At 40.3% G+C, this 18,391-nt stretch overlaps 1 protein-coding gene across 2 annotated transcripts in view; it reads left to right on the top strand.

Annotated features, from left to right (window-relative positions):
- Positions 1–18,391, top strand: part of LOC108986827 — a 29,152-nt gene extending 10,761 nt beyond the window's left edge. For both annotated transcript variants that reach the window (XM_035693412.1, XM_018959594.2), the window contains exons 9-21: positions 6,838–6,901; positions 7,819–7,898; positions 9,853–9,918; positions 11,745–11,795; positions 11,935–12,086; positions 12,346–12,436; positions 12,627–12,707; positions 14,589–14,666; positions 14,804–14,839; positions 14,925–14,968; positions 15,658–15,736; positions 16,121–16,211; positions 16,305–18,391. In XM_035693412.1, the coding sequence (XP_035549305.1) occupies positions 6,838–6,901; positions 7,819–7,898; positions 9,853–9,918; positions 11,745–11,795; positions 11,935–12,086; positions 12,346–12,436; positions 12,627–12,707; positions 14,589–14,666; positions 14,804–14,839; positions 14,925–14,968; positions 15,658–15,736; positions 16,121–16,211; positions 16,305–17,476 (2,085 nt within the window). In that variant the 3' untranslated portion in view covers positions 17,477–18,391. The remainder of the gene's footprint in view (positions 1–6,837; positions 6,902–7,818; positions 7,899–9,852; positions 9,919–11,744; positions 11,796–11,934; positions 12,087–12,345; positions 12,437–12,626; positions 12,708–14,588; positions 14,667–14,803; positions 14,840–14,924; positions 14,969–15,657; positions 15,737–16,120; positions 16,212–16,304) is intronic.

Raw genomic sequence — 18,391 nt, 5'->3', positions numbered from 1 at the left:
TTTATAGATCCTGCCTACCAAACTAATAGGACGTAAATTTTTCAACTCAATGGCTCCCGCTATCTTCGGAATAAGTGCAATAAAAGTAGCATTGAGGAACTTCTCAAATTTGTGGCAACAATGAAACTCATGGAAGACCCTCATCACATCATCCTTCACTATGCCCCAACACTCTTGCAAAAAAGCCATTGAGAAATTGTCTGGCCCCGGGGCTTTATCTTTACACATACCTCACCACCTATTGCACTTCGGACTCCTCAAATGGTCTCTCCAGCAAACTCACTGCACTACAATCCAACTGTTCAAAAAGTAACCCATCTAGTTTAGGTTGCCACACCGCTGTCTCTTTGAGAAGATCTTCATAATAACTTTTTATGTGGTCTCGAATATTCACTGGAGATTGAAGCACCGTATTGCCAGAATGTATCACCTCAATCACATTATTACGCCTTTGGGAGTTTGCCATCTTGTGAAAGAACTTAGTACATTTGTCACTCTCCTTCAACCACGTCATCCTAGATTTCTGGCACCAAGAGATTTCTTCCAGTAACAAAACTCTCTCAATTTCAGCCACCACCTCAATCTTTCTCAACAAAGACTCCTCACTAACGTCCCCCGCTTCAAGAGAATTCAACTCGTTCTATAGAAGACTCTTCTGCTCATCAGTATGTCTAAAAGTCTCAATATTCCACTTCCTTAAATCCAACTTGAGAGCTTTAAGTTTACCTGCCACAATAAAACTAGGGGTGCCAAAGACAGAGTAGGAGGCCCACCAATTCCTCACCTTCTTCTCAAAACCGACCGTATGGAGCCACATTTTCAAATTTGAAATATCGCCTTCCCCCGAGAATACCGCCACAATCTTGCAAAATGGGAAAATGATCTGAGCATACTCGAGGCAAGTGCTTCTGGCTTAGGTCCGGATAACGTGTCTCCCAAGAAGAAGAGACTAGAAACCTGTCCAATCTTTTGACCCTCCCTCTACTGTTGGACCAAGTGTGTAAACCCCCAACCAGAGGAAGATCAATCAAATTGAGATAAAAAATCAGCTCTGAGAAATTTGCTATAGCCTGTGACAAAGAAGTAGTCCCAACCCTCTCACAAGGAAAACGTACCACATTAAAATCCCCACACACAACCCAAGTTAATTCCCAAATATAATGCACTCCTACTAGCTCCTTCCATAACAATCATCTGTCTCTATCCCCATTAGGCCCATACACTCCCCGCAAGGGCCCGCCGCCACCCATCCGCAATGTTCTCGAAAGAGATGGCCGCTGAATGATCCCCGATGCACTCCTCTACTATGTCCACCACTCTCATATACCACATCAACAATACCCCTTCAGAAGCACCCAATGAAGCTAAGAAACTCCATCCCACAAAAGGGCAACCCTATTGTGATACTCCATATGATATGGATAAGGGTAGGTGGTGTATGGGATCCCACATTGCTTGGGAAGGAGAAGTTTTTGCTCTTTATAAGGTTTCAATGGGGCTCCAATTGTATCATTGACTAGTCCTTTTAGAGTATAGGCCATGTGGTTTGGGCTTTCCATTGGGGCGTTACAAATGGTATCAAAGCCTATCCCAACCAGAAATGTGGGACTTGAGCTGTGTCACCTATAATGGACAGGCCCGACGAGGACGTCGGGAATTTAAGGGGGGTAGATTGTGATACCCCATATGATATGGATAAGGGTAGGTGGTGTATGAGATCCCACATTGCTTGGGAATGAGAAGTTCTTGCTCTTTATAAGGTTCCAATGGGGCTCCAATTGTATCATTGACTAGTCCTTTTAGAGTATAGGCCATGTGGTTTGGGCCTTCCATTGGGGCGTTACACCTATAAACTCCGGATAATATTTCTGGCAACGTGACTCAACTTCGTCTCTTGAAGGCATACAATATCAACTTTTCAACTACGAAGGAGAGATCGAATGCGAAGTCGCTTATTAGCATCGTTAATCCCCCTAGCATTCCACGATAAGATTTTAGGCTTCATAAGAAAAACTGCTCCCCCTCCCCTTCAATATTTCCCTCCCCACGCTGCCCCTCCTTATTGTCATAATTAATAGAGCACAACAATATTTTCAACTCTCTTATCTTTTTTAGCAGCAGACTTTACTGCCGTTAGACGCCCAGTTTCAATTGCAACTATAAGAGCCTCAAATTGCTCTTCATATCCTACACAAGAAATCCCCAAACACTCCTATAACTCTGCCACCTTTTTTAGCACCCAATCCGCTGAGTTAGGGGCTGGATAAGATGGGATGGCACATAGCGGTGTTGGATTGCCCACCTCATTTAGGTCGCCCCCATTCTCACAAACCACCATCTGTAAACCTCCTGAACAACCATCAGGCCCCTCTACCCCTACGACTCCATCCTCTCTTTCAAACCAAGCTTTAAGCCCACTGACTCCAGATGCCCAGACAAGCCACCCACCTGCGTCTCACTCATTACTATCTGCCGACGGTTTTCCTCACTGCACCAGCCATCCTCAGACTGCTCCCCCGATGAGAAAGCCAGTGAAATCTCCCCATCGAGGCTGGAATCCATGAGAAACTCCCCTTCCTCAAGATTCTCGCCTTACTCCCAGCTATGTGGTGTTATCGGCCGCCAGAGTGGTCGACGGTGACCCTTTCTGTGTAGTGGCTGGGACCGGCAGACCACCTATCAATGGCGTGGGGCGGGGATAGAGCCCCTAGACCAATATTTCGGGCAAGGCCCGAGATGCTTCTTTTTGTTTCTAGACCTTCGTCGGGCGTGGGCCTTGGCCCAGCCCATCTATTCCAAACTTCCCAACCCGCAGAGGCCCCGGTATACTTTGGCCCAAGCCCAAGCCCACATTCTCTACTTCTTTCCCCTTTACGTAGCGTTTTAGCCAACTGATGTTATCAGACAAAATCCCCACCTATTTCTCCATTTCAACCAATGCGTGAAGGATTCTTTTCTCATTTAGACCCCCTGTAGCCCTGCCATCTTCCACACTGCTGTGTGTGAACCCCAAACTATAAGAACCTCCTGTTCTTGGCAAGCTTGCCCTCTTTGCTGGTTTCATTGCTCGAGGCAACTCAAGCCCCTCTATACGACCATGAGGAAGACTTGAACGCCGTAGTCGAGGGTGGAGGCAGCCATGAAATCACTCCACCTTTGCTTCTGTTTTTCTCAACCAAAACAGAGGATGGTGCTAAGAGCGCCTTTAGGGTCTCGCCAAAACTCCTCCATCCTCCCCCTTCCTTATTGCCGATACTACTATCAGACCACGCCTCTTCTCATGTCCAAACTTCAAGAGGGAGAAGAAACTGCCGTGGTAGTTGAGGTGTCTCTGCACCACAAGTACTCGGTTTCCTCTTTTGCGAGTTCTAAGAAACTCAGAGGATACCCTAGAGGCTATACATTCCTTCACCTTTGCAGCCAACCATACCATAGCTTCTTGATCAAAGGAGATGAACTTCACAACTCGATGGCTACTCTCTGTGATTCTCCACCACTGTTCATTCTCCCTCTTAAACTCAAACAACTTAGAGTAAATAATAACGCTTCTACACGACCCCATCGCAACCAACCACCACTCCAGACAAAAGAAATCTAAGCACTATGAAACAATACTCAGAACTCCATTAACGCCAGCAGCGACGTAACACCATCATCGTATTTTTTCGCATGTGTATGGAGAGAAAAGTGTTCCCTACGTCAAATTGCTATTTGTGATTCTTCATCTATTCCTAAGCATAGTGAACTTTTGTTATGGCATTCTAGAATGGGTCATCCCAATTTTCAGTATTTGAGACTTTTATTTCCTTCCATTTGTTTGAATAAAACGTCTCTTGATTTTCAATGTGAAATTTGTGAACTTGCTAAATATCAGCATACTTCTTTCTCAAAATCCAAATACAAACCATCCAGCCGTTCACTATGATTCACAGTAATTTATGGGGACCTTCCCGTACTCTTAATCGTTCCCACACAAGATGGTTTGTTACTTTTATTAATGATCATAATTGTATTTGTTGGGTTTACCTGTTGAAAGACAAAACTAAAGTTCGTTCTGTGTTTATTAATTTCCATTCCATGATTCAAACACAGTTCCAAACAAAAATTCAAATTCTTCGTATTGATAATGACACAAAATATTTCAATAGTATCTTGGGAAATTATCTTCAACAGCATGGGATAATTCACCAAAGTTCATGTGTCGACACCCCCCAACAAAATGGCTGAACGAAAAAATAGACATTCTTGAAGTTGCTCCTGCGTTGATGTTCACTACAAACATGCCAAAAATATTCTTGGGGAGATGCCATCTTAATAGCTACATATCTCAATAATATAATGCCTAGTTGTGTCTTTTCTTTTGCAACACCTCTAAAAAAATTCCAGGAATTTTTCCCTACCTCTCTTCTCAGCTCAAATGTATCTCTCAAAGTGTTTGGTTGTACTACCTTTGTCCATGTTCATGATCACTATCGGAATAAACTAGACCCTAGAGCTTTTAAGTGCATTTTTATTGGCTATTCTCCTACCCAAAAAGGCTACAAATGCTATTTGATGTTACTTTCTTTGAGACCACTCCTTACTTCCAAAAGCTATCTCTTCAGGGGGAGAATTTGAGTGAAGCTCAGCCTTGGGATTTTCTAGACTTCGATCTCTCTATTGTTGAATCTGTCCCAAACATGCTTGTCCCACATGATGTTACACCTCCCTTTTCTAAGCTGCCAGTTACAGAAGAAAACTTAAACTTAGGGGGAGATGCAGAAAAACAAAATGACAAGGAGATACTTGTTTATTCAAGGAAGCCAAAATTAAGGTACAAGGAGAATCTCACACCTAAGGCACCAAGAGAGTTGGAACTGATGATAGATCCAAGCAACCATGAGTCTCTTTCCAATCCCGACCAAGTAGTAGCTCAAAATTGTCATGAGTTCTCCTCTAATAAATTTGAGCCTACTGATATTGATTTACCTATTGCTCTCAGGAAACAAACTCGGTCATGTACTCTCTATCCTATTTCAAAATTCATGTCTTACAATACTTTGTCTACAGGTGTCGTGCCTTGATAGTATAAAAAGTCCAAAGAATATTCAGGAAGCCTTGGAGATTCCTTAATGGAGAGAGGCAGTTATGGAAGAAATGCGGGTCTTGGAAAAAAAAAACGAAACTTGGGATGTGATGAATTTGCCAAGAGGGAAGAAACCAGTGGGTTGCAAATGGGTTTTCACTATGAAATATAGAGCTGATGGATAGTAGAACGGTACAAAGCTTGTATTGTTGCAAAGGGCTTTACACAAACCTATGGCATTAACTTCTCCGCGACGTTTGCACCTGTGGCAAAGTTAAATACAATTCTGGTACTCGTCTTTGGTAGCCAACTTGGATTGGCCACATCAACAACTTGACATTAAGAATGCATTTCTAAATGGCAAATTAGAAGAAGTTTTCATGAAAGTACCACCAGGTTTTTGTAAGAAGGGTGAAGAAAACAGAGTATGTAAACTCAAGAAATCCCTGTATGGACTCAAATAGTCTCCAAGAGCATGGTTCGATAGATTTGCAAAGGTGATAAAGGGTCAAGGATATCGACAGGGACAATCAGATCATAGATGGAAAGAAAACAATTCTGATTGTAATCTAGTGGAGATGGAGAGGTTGAAGTAAAAGACTTGGGACAAATGAGGTACTTCTTGGGAATGGAAGTTACCATATCAAAGAAGGGATTGTCTCTAAGCGCAAGTATGTTCTTGATCTCCTAATCGAAACTGGCATGCTTGGTTGTAAACCAAGTGACACTCCCATCGAAGTAGGAAAAAGAACAAGATAATTTGGAAGACATGTTGAAAAAGAAAGATATCAGATATTAGTTGGCAAACTAATTTATCTATTACATACTTGACCTGACATTGCATTCGCAGTGAGTCTGGTGAGCCAACACATGCATTCACCAAAGGAAACTCACCTGGAAACTGTGCACAAGATCCTCAGATATCTTAAGGGTTCTCCGGGCAAAGGACTATTCTTAAAAAAATGTGAAAGTATGGAAGTAGAAGTCTTCACAGATGCTGATTGGGCAGGTTCAGCAGAGGATAAAAGGTCCACCACAGGGTATTGCACCTTTGTATGGGGAAATTTGGTAACTTGGAGAAGCAAAAAACATAATGTAGTGGCCAGAAGTAGTGCTGAAGCTGAGTTTAGAGCAGTTGCACAAGGGATGTGTGAAGGACTGTGGTTACGGAAACTCTTGGAAGAACTACATGTCACAGTAAAATTCTCTATCAAACTCTACTGTGATAACAAAGCAGCCATTAGCATCTCTCTCAATCCAGTTCAGCATGACAGGACCAAGCATGTAGTAGTGGATAGACATTTTATCAAGGAAAAGGTTGAAGAAGGAACCATCTGTATGACTTATGTTCCTATAAAAGAGCAAACAGCGGACATCTTCACCAAAGGGCTATCTAGACAAAGTTTTGGTGATTTCCTCTGCAAGTTGGATATGATCAACATTTATAATCCAACTTGAGGGAGAGTGTGGAAATCCCGATAAATCTGGAGATGGAGTAATTAGTGGTAGATATCAAGATAAATGTGAAGTAATTTGTGGTAGATATTCTTTAGGAAGTTTCTGGTTTCTGTCAATTAGTTAGGCAGATTTCCTGCTCTTATTTTAGGAAATTCTTTCCTTCTTTGATATTTCTCTTGTATCTTAAATAGAGATCACTAGCATGTACAGAAATATACTGAAAGATTACTCTGGTTTCATATAACTCTTGTTTGTGTTTTGGGAAAAGAAAATGGAAAGAAACTTATGTTCAAAGGTGTTGAGTGAGTTTGCAGATGTTCCCAATTGCAGTCACTTGTGGCAATACCTTTGTCCTTAAACCATGCGAAAAAAACCCAGGTGATTGTCAACAATTTTATTTTTGTGTTTGTCTTCTCTTACTTTGATTCTCTATGTTAATTAAAATTTTTGGAGAAACCACCCTTTATTTGATGAAGTTAATTCAGTTTATACATGAACTTGATTATGTCTATTCCTAATAGGATTGATAGCGCTGTTATCTGTGAAAGCACTTGTGTGTGCTATATTTTTTTTTGATAAGTTGTGTGGGCTATATTTTAAGCAATGTTCTTCAGGATTCAGTTCATTGTTTTACCGCCTGTCTAAAAGGTTTGGGTTCGTAACAAGGCTCACACTTAGACCGATAGGAATTACAAAATGGGGTTATATCTCAGGTTGATTCAAAGTTTTAAACAGTTGTTTCTGAATTGCAGCTGTCTTCTAGAGAACATGTGGAACAGCATTAACAATGAATTTTGTTCATGTTGCATCACTATGTATGGTCCAATACAATATTATTAGTTGGTTAGGTATAAGTTTTGTTCTCAGGTCAATATTTGCTAAGTTACATGGTTAGGTATGATGAGTAAATTAGTATTCTATTTCAGCGAATGATTGAGCTATTCACCAGGTATGCATGCGTGTATAGACATGTGTCTGTAGGCAGTAGAACTGCTTGTACCTTGGATTAACTGGTAAGTGATGCAGTGGAGTTTGGCAATTCTAAGGTTCTTAACAAGTGTGGTGAGGAAAAAAAGCAGAAATTGAAACTTAGTTAACTTTTATATTGTGTATTGATGATTTATGCAGAGTACATTTCCAGTCATAATGTTAGTTGGGACCGGTGTTTTGTATTATATAGTTATTTGGTCTTATGCTATTCTTAAATGCCATCCTCCTGTTTCCCATATTATTTTGTTACTGATGCACTTTACTGCATTCTTCTTACTGTTATTGTAATATTATTTTCGTTCCAGGGGCTGCAATGATACTTGCTGCACTAGCCATCGAGGCTGGTTTGCCTGATGGTGTCTTGAATATTGTTCACGGCACTCATGTAAGCTTTTTCTCTTTAAACCTCTTCTATATGAATTTTTTGATTGGCAAGACTCTTGCACCCTAGGACATTGAACCCATGACCTCATCCTTCACCCCTTTTTCATTATCATTCACACAAAAAACTGCTTTATATTCATGTTATATGCATTTTTTTAATAAATCTTCATTAGGAACCAAGCACACGGGATATATACAAGAGTGACACCTATCTAGAAGGAGAAAAAGATACTCGAAAATCATATGAAATTCTAAGACTTTCCAAAGAAATTAGTATATTTTGAGCCCCTTTCTTTTGCTCCCCCGGCCCCCGGGGTCAGTTGTGCGTCTGTGCGCTTTCATCAAAGATTCTGTCATTCATTTCCTTCTAAATACACCGAATGAGGCAAGTAGGAACCATTTTTCACGCAACAGCAATTTGTGGGCTACCGCCTAATCTTCTCTAGAAATAATAAAAAAAGGTCCTCAATTCTTCTTGGCATGCTCCACAGCCAAACCAACTGGATTGAAGAAGTCACTCCAAAATGCACCAACATTCTTGCAATGGAGTATGATGATTAGCAGACTCACCACTTCTCTTACACATGCAACACCAATCAATCACAACGATTGGTTTTCCTTAAATTATCCATGGTAAGAATCTTTCCTAGAGTTGTTGTTTAAGCCAAAACAGCAGCTCTTAACAGGACATTAGTCATCAAATGCTCCTCCAAGGAAATAGGTTATTATCACGAGAAATGGAAATATTATAAAAAGAGCAAACATTGAACGCTCTCCTCTCTTGTAAGGGTTCCAAAGAATCTTATCTTCCCCTCAGTCTGATTGAATAAATTCACTAAAGACACTTCCCAATTTGGGGATGATTTTGTAGTAGAGGCTATTGTGGCCAGTGAACACTTCACCCTCATAATGAGAAACAAATCTTGTAAAATGCATTTCCATCAAGTGCATGTTTGTTGTGGGACTTTGTCACCCATCTTCAATTGTTCAAAGCAACGAGATCACCTGAACCCATCTACCAGTTTATTAGTTCCTGCAGACTTGATCTCTGAAATGCCCTTATTATAAGTTGTCTCAAATTCTGTGAGGTGTGATAAGTAGAGAGTTAAGGGTAATGACTTCAGTGCAATTGGGGATTTAAGTTAGTGGGGTTTGGAAAATTGTGGTTTTCAGCCCGACTAGTGCCTTCAGCCTAAGGTGTTCTTCTTTTGTGGGGAAGTTATATGGTTAGAAGAAGCCGCTTAGAGGAACGAGGGAGTTTCTTCCAAGAGCTGGTTCAGTTAGTTGTATTCAGGGTCAGAATTTGAATGTATCTTACTGCAAAGATACTGCACCTTTTATTTGTGAAATTTTCCATGATTTTCTCTACACATTGACATTAACCTTTGTGCGAAACCACATAAGATTGTCTTATGTGAGAGATTTGTTTATTTAGTGTTTTCTTTTGAATTTGTCTATCATCTCTATATTAACTTGGCATGATATTTCTCTTTCCACATGATTTGTCTCTTTTGTGCCTCAAAGTATTGGAATATTGATGCAATTGTAACATTATATACAACCCCCAGGGGTTGGCTCAAATGGTAAAGGCCTTGGGCTTGGGTTTATGCTCTCCCCAGGTCTAAGGTTCAAATCCCCTTGGGTGCAAACAATCTCTAGGGGCCATCGGACTGGGGGATTTTTTCCTTGAATTACCTGAGATGCACTTGTGGGAAACTCCTTGCTGAGAGTCTGTGCACCCCTAGGATTAGTTGGGACGCTGTTCTTGGACACCGGTGCCAATCAAAAAAACATTATAACATTATGTGACAAGTTTAAAAACTTTTATATTCTCTACATTTTCCTTTGTACCCTTTTTCTTTTCTATGTCAAGATGTATACTCAATTACAATTTAAAGGTTCAGTTAGGTCATTAATTTATCCCTGACGTTTTATTTATTTTTTAACTGGAGCAGGACATTGTTAATCAAATATGTGATGACGATGATATAAAAGCAGTATCGTTCTTTGGTTCGAATGCAGTAAGTTTGTCCTCAAGGGCACTACATTTTTACCAATACATACACATGCTTATGCAATGCCTGAAGATATTTGAAGTATAGACATTTTATACACCCACACATGCGCATGACTTTTGGGGATCTTATTGGATTTATTTTGGCAAAATTTTCCTTATGCAGTCCTATTGACTCCTGTGTAATCTGCTTTGAAGTTGATGAGTGATGTTTGTTGCTCTGTTTGTGTTTTGTGGATATGAAATGGGCATATATTAACTTTGGGGATTTTATTGCATTAGTTTTGGCGGAAGTTCATGTTGTAAGTATACCATCCTCTCGTCTTCTTGTAATTCTGCTTTGAAGTTGATGAGTGATGTTTGCACACCCTGATTGGTTCTAGTGTATATTCTATACATAACGAGCAATGTTTGTCTGCTTATATAAAAGAGGATGTAAAATTGAGATCAGGATTAACATTTGTATCTTCATTGTGGAAGGAAGTTGTTGACTCTAGACATGGAGGTGGTTGGTGCACTAATGTAGTGAGGGAGGGGGGGGGGGGGGTATGGTGTGGGTTTCTGGAGATATATTAGGTGGGGATGGCAATGTTTCGAAAACAATATCCGATTTGTGGTTGGACAGGGCACTAGAATCAGGTTTTGGCAGGATGTTTGGTGTGGAGAGCGCTCTCTGGAGAGGGCCTTCCCAGCTCTCTATAGTATTGCGGCTAATAGGGAGGCTTTGGTGGTGGATCTACTTGTGTTTGCCCAAGGTTCTCATCAGTGGAATATTCTATTCACTCGGGATAACCATGATTGGGAATTGTCTACTGTTTCAGAATATTTCAGCTTGATATACTCCTCTGGAAGATTAATGGCACTGGGTGATAGGATACAATGGAGGTGCAGTGGCAGCAAGAAGATCACAGCCAAGACATATTATAAAATATTGGCATCACAAGGTAATGTATCTTTCCTGTGAAAAAGCATTTGGAGGTCTCGCGCACCTTCCAAAGTGGCTTTCTTTGTGTGGACTGCTGCCCTTGGGAATATTCTAACCACGGATAACTTAAGGTAGAGGGGCCTCATTATGATGGATTGGTGTTATTTGTGCAAAAAACAGGAGAATCAGTGGACCATCTATTACTGCATTGTGAGGTGACAAGAGAGCTGTGGAATGGGATATTTAGTAGAGTGGATGTTGATTGGGTTATGCCGGCAAAGGTGGCTGACCTGCTTGCTTGCTGGAAGGGTCTCCAAGGTTGTTCCCAGGTGGCCCCAGCATGGAAGATGATCCTCTTGTGCATTATGTGGTGTATTTGGATGGAAAGGAATGCACGGTGCTTTGAAGATAGGGAGCGAACAATAACTGAGCTTCAGAATTTTTTTCTACATACTTTACTCCTATGGTTTTCAGTCATTGTCCTTAATGGAAATAGTGTGCATGATTTCTTATCTCTAATTTAGCGTTTTTAGAATGTATTTAGGCGTTTTCTTTTGTATACTCCCTATGCACATGGGGCTATGCCTATTTTCATTCATATCAATGAAACTTACTTCTTACTTATGAAAAAAAAAGATCTTACATTCCCCAGAGACTATTCTACTGAGATACCATACCTGGTAGTGTTTTTCAGTTTTTTCCCACCATTTCAGTCTTAACCATTATATGTTTGTGCAAACACCCTCAAATGTTGTCACATAAAGCAAGTGCAGGATTAGTTGACTTTCATGTTTTAAAATTCACGTATATATAGAGCATATGGAGATATATTCATGCATATATATTATCTATTCGCTTGTTCACCTACAGATCAAAAAAATTTATTCGCTTGTTCACCTGTTGTTCAGGCTGGAATGCACATATATGCCAGGGCAGCTGCTAGAGGAAAACATGTTCAGGTGAGGGCTTGCCCCTTTTCATCTCTCTCTCTCTCTCTCTCTTCCACTCACTCAGGTTCTTTCAACTTTGGTTAGACCCAGTTGAAAACTGTAAACCCACCATTTGGCTATGTCACTGATTGTTGTGTTAACTCTTTAGTCCAATATAGGAGGCAAAAATCATGCGATCATTATGCCTGATGCTAGCGTGGATGCTACGTTGAATGCTCTTGTGGCTGCTGGCTTCGGTGCTGCAGGACAGCGGGGTATGGCACTCAGCACAGCTGTTTTTATCGGAGGTTCAAGGCCATGGTATTATGATTCAATTGCCTCAACTTTTCTTTATGGTTTGGCATTTCCAAGTTTTAAGCTTCGATTGGGTGCTTGCTTTCATAAAGAATCATTATCAATTTTCAGACTTCAGACTCAAGTGGTCATAGTTCTAAATTAGTCTGTCTTTTTCATTTATGAAATTATAACAGTTTCCAAGGGTTTCTTTCAATTCTCCAATCCACTTAATAGGGTTTGGCAAATCCTCGTCTTAAAAAATGATGTCTGCGGGTCTGTACAGGGAAGAACAACTTGTGGAGCGTGCCAAAGAACTTAAAGTAAATGTAGGAGCAGATCTGAGTGCAGACCTTGGTCCACTTATTACTAAAGAGGTGCAAGCATAGCCCCTAAAAAGTTTCCCAATCCATCTACAATATAGATGTATTTATTACATTCTATCAATGTAATGCACTTATTGTTGCCTAGCTGGTTGCTAGTGCATACTGTGTTCATTTTAAGTTATGTAAGATACTCGATTTTTTCTTTTACTTTTTCATTCTTGATGTGTGTTAAATTTTGCAGGCAAAGGATTGTGTATGCAGATTAGTACAATCTGGTGTCGAAAGTGGTGCTAGAATGCTGCTTGATGGGAGACATGTTGTGGTAGGATTTCTTTATGCTCTACAAGTCAAGCTAACTGTTGCTATACCAAACCTTGTTTGATACCTCCTTTTCAAATTTAACTTTACTGCAGTTGCGCGAATCCTCTTGCATCAAATTTTCTTTATTGGAGTTAGAAAGAAATGTGGCCCATTGGTGTCAATAATGCTACTTTTCTCAATTTCAGTCTATTGCAAAAATTCTTGAACGTTTACTGTGAGATTTGGTTTTGGTTAAAGTCTTATGGGTTTCAGCAGTTGCTTTCTTTACACAACCATGATTAAAGAAGGATGATACTGCAAATTTACTGGTTGTTGGCAGCTCTTGGTCATAATGGAGTTTCATTCCAATGTAGGGAAATGATGGATTTTCTAGTTGTCCAAATTGTAGGCTCCTTAAATGCTCACAATTTATAGTCATGCAGCAATGTGTATAGTGTTCATTTTTTATCAATAATGTAATGTAATTGAAAGCATTGAGAGGCAGAACCCTAGTACACATGTACATAAAAAATGCATCCAACTAATGAGGAAGAATAAACAACAAAAATCTTAAATATTGAGGCTTTTAACTGTCTCATCTTCTTCTCACGGGCTCTACCAAAAAGCCAAAAAGGCAACTCCATGACCCTTTGGGGCATAATCCACACATTCCCAAAGGTACTAGAAATCTAAACCTATATTTCTCCAACTGAAGTAGGAGATGGTCAAACCTGTCTCTGCTCTGCTTACACATACAACACTCCAAGACTACAAATGCCTCTTTCATAGACTATCCAGTGTTATTGTCTTACCTAAAGTTGCTGTCCAAGCAAAAACAGCTTCCCTCCAAGGTGCCTTAGTTATAAAATTGACATTTGAAGACCGACATTTGACATGTGAACCATTTTGATTGCATTACTTTTTTTTTTAATGAAAATTAATTGATGTTTTGAGTTTAATTGGATCTTCTTTTTGGATGCTTTACAATACCATTATTATCTCTGTTAAACAGTGGTTTGGATGAGAATCAAAATGTCTTTGTGATCCCACATCATAGCAATGACCCAGAGGATTATAAGTCAGCTTAGTAATGCCATGTGTCTAAGGGGCATTGCAAGGCAATATGGGTTGTCCAAGAGTCTGCCAGGGATTTTTAAGTGGATGGAATTGCGTACATGTAAACTGAATCTTACATTAGATGTGACCTTGGTTTATTTGGACTATATAAATGGTTATGAGAAGTTCCAATCTTGACCATTCTTTTTAAGGTATAGCACGTCCACATTTTTTAGAGATTTATTAGAGGAAACTTAAACGTATGATTCTTATGGGGAGACTGGTTGGATCCATCCTATCCTAATAGCACATTTTTTAAGATTAATTTAAAATCCTGTTTTCTTGCAAGACCCGGTTAGAGGAAAACTCTATAGAGATTGCTTGAAAGTAAAATCCTTGTTTCACGACTGGGGTATGTTAGCCAGATTTGATACGAACTGTTCACAATTGGGGCTCCCAGTACTTTTTTCTATTGCACAAATAAACATGGTCGCATTCTCGACACAGGGCTCAAGCATATGCTCACCCAACGTCTTCACAACCCAAATCACATGATCCTTGACGAACTTCGTCATAACAGGGAACCCAGTTCTTTTCCATTCAACACAGGAGAAAATTTTAAACAATATAAGACTGAAAACATTGATTTATTGGTCTGAATTAAGTGAGATCATGGGACCCTGGCTTGGAAAGTTCTTTCTGTTTGGTATTCTCTTTGATGCATGATGTTTTCAGAGAATCCATCTGCTTGTCATTTGCTGAGGAGTTATATTAATTTATATTTTAAATATTGCGAGAGCTTGCTTTTGAAAAACGTTCAGTGAAATCTTCCAATTTAACTTTGTAGGTACGAGGATATGAGAATGGAAATTTTGTTGGCCCTACCATCTTATGCGACGTTACAACCAATATGGAGTGCTACAAGGTATTTTTCTTTATGCTTGCAGTTCCACTTTTGTTTCCAAAAATGAATGTATTTGGATAATTATGATCTCAGTGGAAGAAGATTAGAACCAAAGACATTGGCATATTCTTGACAGCACTGTATCTTGTGTTGAGCAGGAAGAAATTTTTGGACCAGTTCTTATTTGTATGCAGGTATGCATAATTAGGTTTCTTTCGTTTTTGTCTGTGGTGTGAGCTGGAGATTGTTTGACAACATTTCGTTTATTTGGTGACCCAGGCTGACAGCCTAGAAGAGGCCATAACCATTGTGAACAAAAACAGGTACTGCTACTCCTCGCTTAGCTCCAAGGTGAATATTATATGATGTGTGTTTCGAGGTGTCATGTTTTAAATTGATTATGGGATTATATATGAGGTACACAAAGCTTTTTCTTTTCAGTGTATATACACCAAGTTTGGCAAGTAGTGGGAGTGAATTGTTCATGTTATTGAAACTCTAGGATGAATTGCTTGTCGAAATATAGGAATCTAGTATAATATCTTATTATCGAAGCATTTGCGACTAATTAGCCTTTTTTCTTTTGTTCATCCACGTCACTTTTTCATCCATGTCAGCGGGCCATGATGTTGGATATTTGTCTCCTGATATTTACATAACTTACCAACCGTGCGTTTATTTTCCATCTCCTCAACTGTTGACTTCTCATGTGTCTTTCCCATCCTGAATCTATAAATGTTCTAATGGTTGAACACTTGCTAATTTGGTCTTCCTTGTGGCTCCTGCATACCCTCAACTATTTCTGCCCATTGTGCAGGTCTGCAACTAATTGTATAAACTATCTAAACATGTCAGAAAAATAGCAATTTGAGTTTGGAGTATATAAGAGTCCAGGGTCTATGCTGAGACATTTTCTTCTATTGTGTTGAAATGCTATCCGAAGTACCCATTGACAATTCACAATTTTTTGGAGATATTTCACCATTACATATTTTATATTCCTATTTTACAGGCATGGAAATGGAGCTTCCATATTCACGACATCTGGTGTTGCTGCTAGGAAGTTCCAGAATGAAGTTGAGGCTGTGCTGGTAAGTCAACCGTTCTGTATGGCATATGGGTACCAAGAAATTTTGGTACCCCTTTCTGGCCATTGGATCTCAGTCCGCCTTATTGCTCAGTTTAAGCCAATCCTGGCTAGAATGCAGGGGGCCCATCTATCGGCTAGTTGTACAAAACCTGAATAAAAAACATGATCAGCTCACACGTTATTTAGAGTTGAGGAGGCCATTATTTGCAAATGTTGCATTTAAGTTTATGATTAAAACGTGTCTAGTGGAACCCACAATGGGATAGGGGGAGACCTTGTGAGCCAGCCAAGACAGTGCCATGGGGTTGCTCATTCTTCTTTCAGATATGTATCTATTATTCTAACTTGCATGTCATTTTCTTACAAGAATTTAAATACGACTCAGGTTGGGGTCAATGTTCCTGTTCCAGTTCCATTGCCATTTTCCTCATTCAATGGATCGAAGGCATCTTTTGCCGGGGATCTAAACTTTTGCGGTATAATTTATTTGGTCCTCTCCCTCCCTCTCTCTCAAATTAGTTACATGCTAGTTTCAGTTTCTCAGTTTCTTTTGATTCTTGACTTTGCAGGGAAGGCGGGTGTGCAATTTTACACCCAGATCAAAACAGTGGCACAACAGTGGAAGGATTTACCTAGCCTAAGAGTGTCTCTAGCTGCGCCTCCATCATCTGAGACTGATACAACAAGCCGAGGAGTATCTTCAGCATTTCCTGCCACTTCTGAGAGAGACTCACCTAGCCAAAGAATGTCACCAGCCATGCCTCTAGCATCCGAGAGTGATTCTCCAACCTGTGAAGTATTGCCAATTCCTCCAACATCTGAGGCGGATTTACCAAACCCTCAACTGTCATCTGTGTCTCCAACAGCGGATAGAGATTTACGAAGCCAGGAAGTGTCCATGGTCTTACCTCCAACATCCGACAGGGGTTTATCAAACCATGAAATGTCTGTAGCTATGCCTCTATCGACAGAGAGGGATTTACCAAGTGAAGGAGTGTCAATATCGACACCCAAGTCATCTGAAAGGATATATATACCTCAGTCTCAGTGGAATGAAACTCAACCCCCAGCCTCTCAAAGGAGTGAAACTATTCCATCAACATCAGACGGGATTCATGTGCCTACATCCCAGAGGAATGCAGCATCTCAAAGAGCCGATGCTGCGATGGCCTTAACTTCTGAAAGGGTATATGGTCCTTCATCTCACGCGCTTGACAATATGGGTCCAACTTCGTGCAGGAACGACAGTGTGGCTCCAACATCTCATCGGATTGACACTACTGTGCATCCAACTTCCGACAGGGTATTCATGCTGGCAACTTCTCGCTTGAATGATGGCATGGGTCAAACCTTTCAAAGGACTAACACCAACATGTTTTCAACTTCTGAGAGGCTATACATGCCCACCACATCTCACCTGAATGACCATATGGGTTCTACATCTCGGAGGACGGATATTGCTTTGCATCCGACTTCAGAGAGGATATACATGCCTGTAACATCTCAAAGGAATGAAAACATGGCTCCGGCTTCTCAGCGGACTGATGCTGTTCCCCCCACGCCTGAAAGACTGTACATGTCTGCAATAGTTCAGAGAAACCCAGGCATGCCTCCAACGACTGAGAGGTTATATATTTCACCAACATCTCAGAGGCTGTACTCTCAAAACCATATAATTTCAATGGATGAGTTCCCCAGCCAAGGAGCGTCATTGACTTTGCCATCATCTCAAAGGATATAGGATATTACACAGTACATTTGTGTTCCGTTTTAGGATCAATGTAGACAATAATCTCATGATGCAAGCAAGTCTTTCTTCGTTTTTGGCGATACACATTTGTTGTCTCCTCTCTAGGGGAGTTGGGAAAAGCGAGGAATGACAAATCGCCTTGTGACTGATGAATTAACTCGAATAAAACTCTTGAAAACGCTCTCCCCTCGATAAACAACCCATTTTCCTCTGTCGTGAAATCTGTGGAGCTTTCCCTCTCCCTTGCCGTCTCTTCCTTCTCTCCTTTCTTTATCTCTATTCTTTCATTTTTCTCCTCACTTTTTTTTTTCCTAGCTTTGTCGGATATGGAGCAATCCCTCTGCATGGAGGTAGAAGGCTTTTGGGTCATGAACTTTTCCCGAAGCAGCAGCAGCAGCAATATATAGAGAATAAGTATCATGTAACTTTGTATCAACTACTGCAGTAATATCGAAAATGCAAACATTATCCAGAGTGATTGGGTCACATTTGCCATCATCCATAGATCTCCCACAATAGATTCATCCACTGTACATTGCGTACCGCTCTCAATTTCCACTGTCGTGTGAGGCACGTGCATTCTCACAAGTCGACATTCCTTTGGGCAAAATGGCTTGAACGGTACAGTAAACAGGCAAGAATTTATACAATTTTAGTATGAATTCAGTAGAAAACAGCCTGTGCCCACATGGGAACTCATTCCGGTGACTTCTGTGACCATTTTATTGAACACTCAGAGTCCATCGGTTGTCCATCACCACCAATCTCATCATCCTAACCTTATCCTAGGCTTGTGTAACTGCTTTATCTTTCAATATTTATCTTATCGAACTCTTGTAACAAACTATGATGTATATACAATACACGATCATCACTCTACGGTATTGTAGAGCTGATATTTTCAGA

Source organism: Juglans regia, chromosome 8 (genome assembly GCF_001411555.2).
Source record: "Juglans regia cultivar Chandler chromosome 8, Walnut 2.0, whole genome shotgun sequence".
In the NCBI taxonomy this organism is placed as follows: domain Eukaryota; kingdom Viridiplantae; phylum Streptophyta; class Magnoliopsida; order Fagales; family Juglandaceae; genus Juglans; species Juglans regia.
This window is presented reverse-complemented; position numbering and strand designations above follow the sequence as displayed.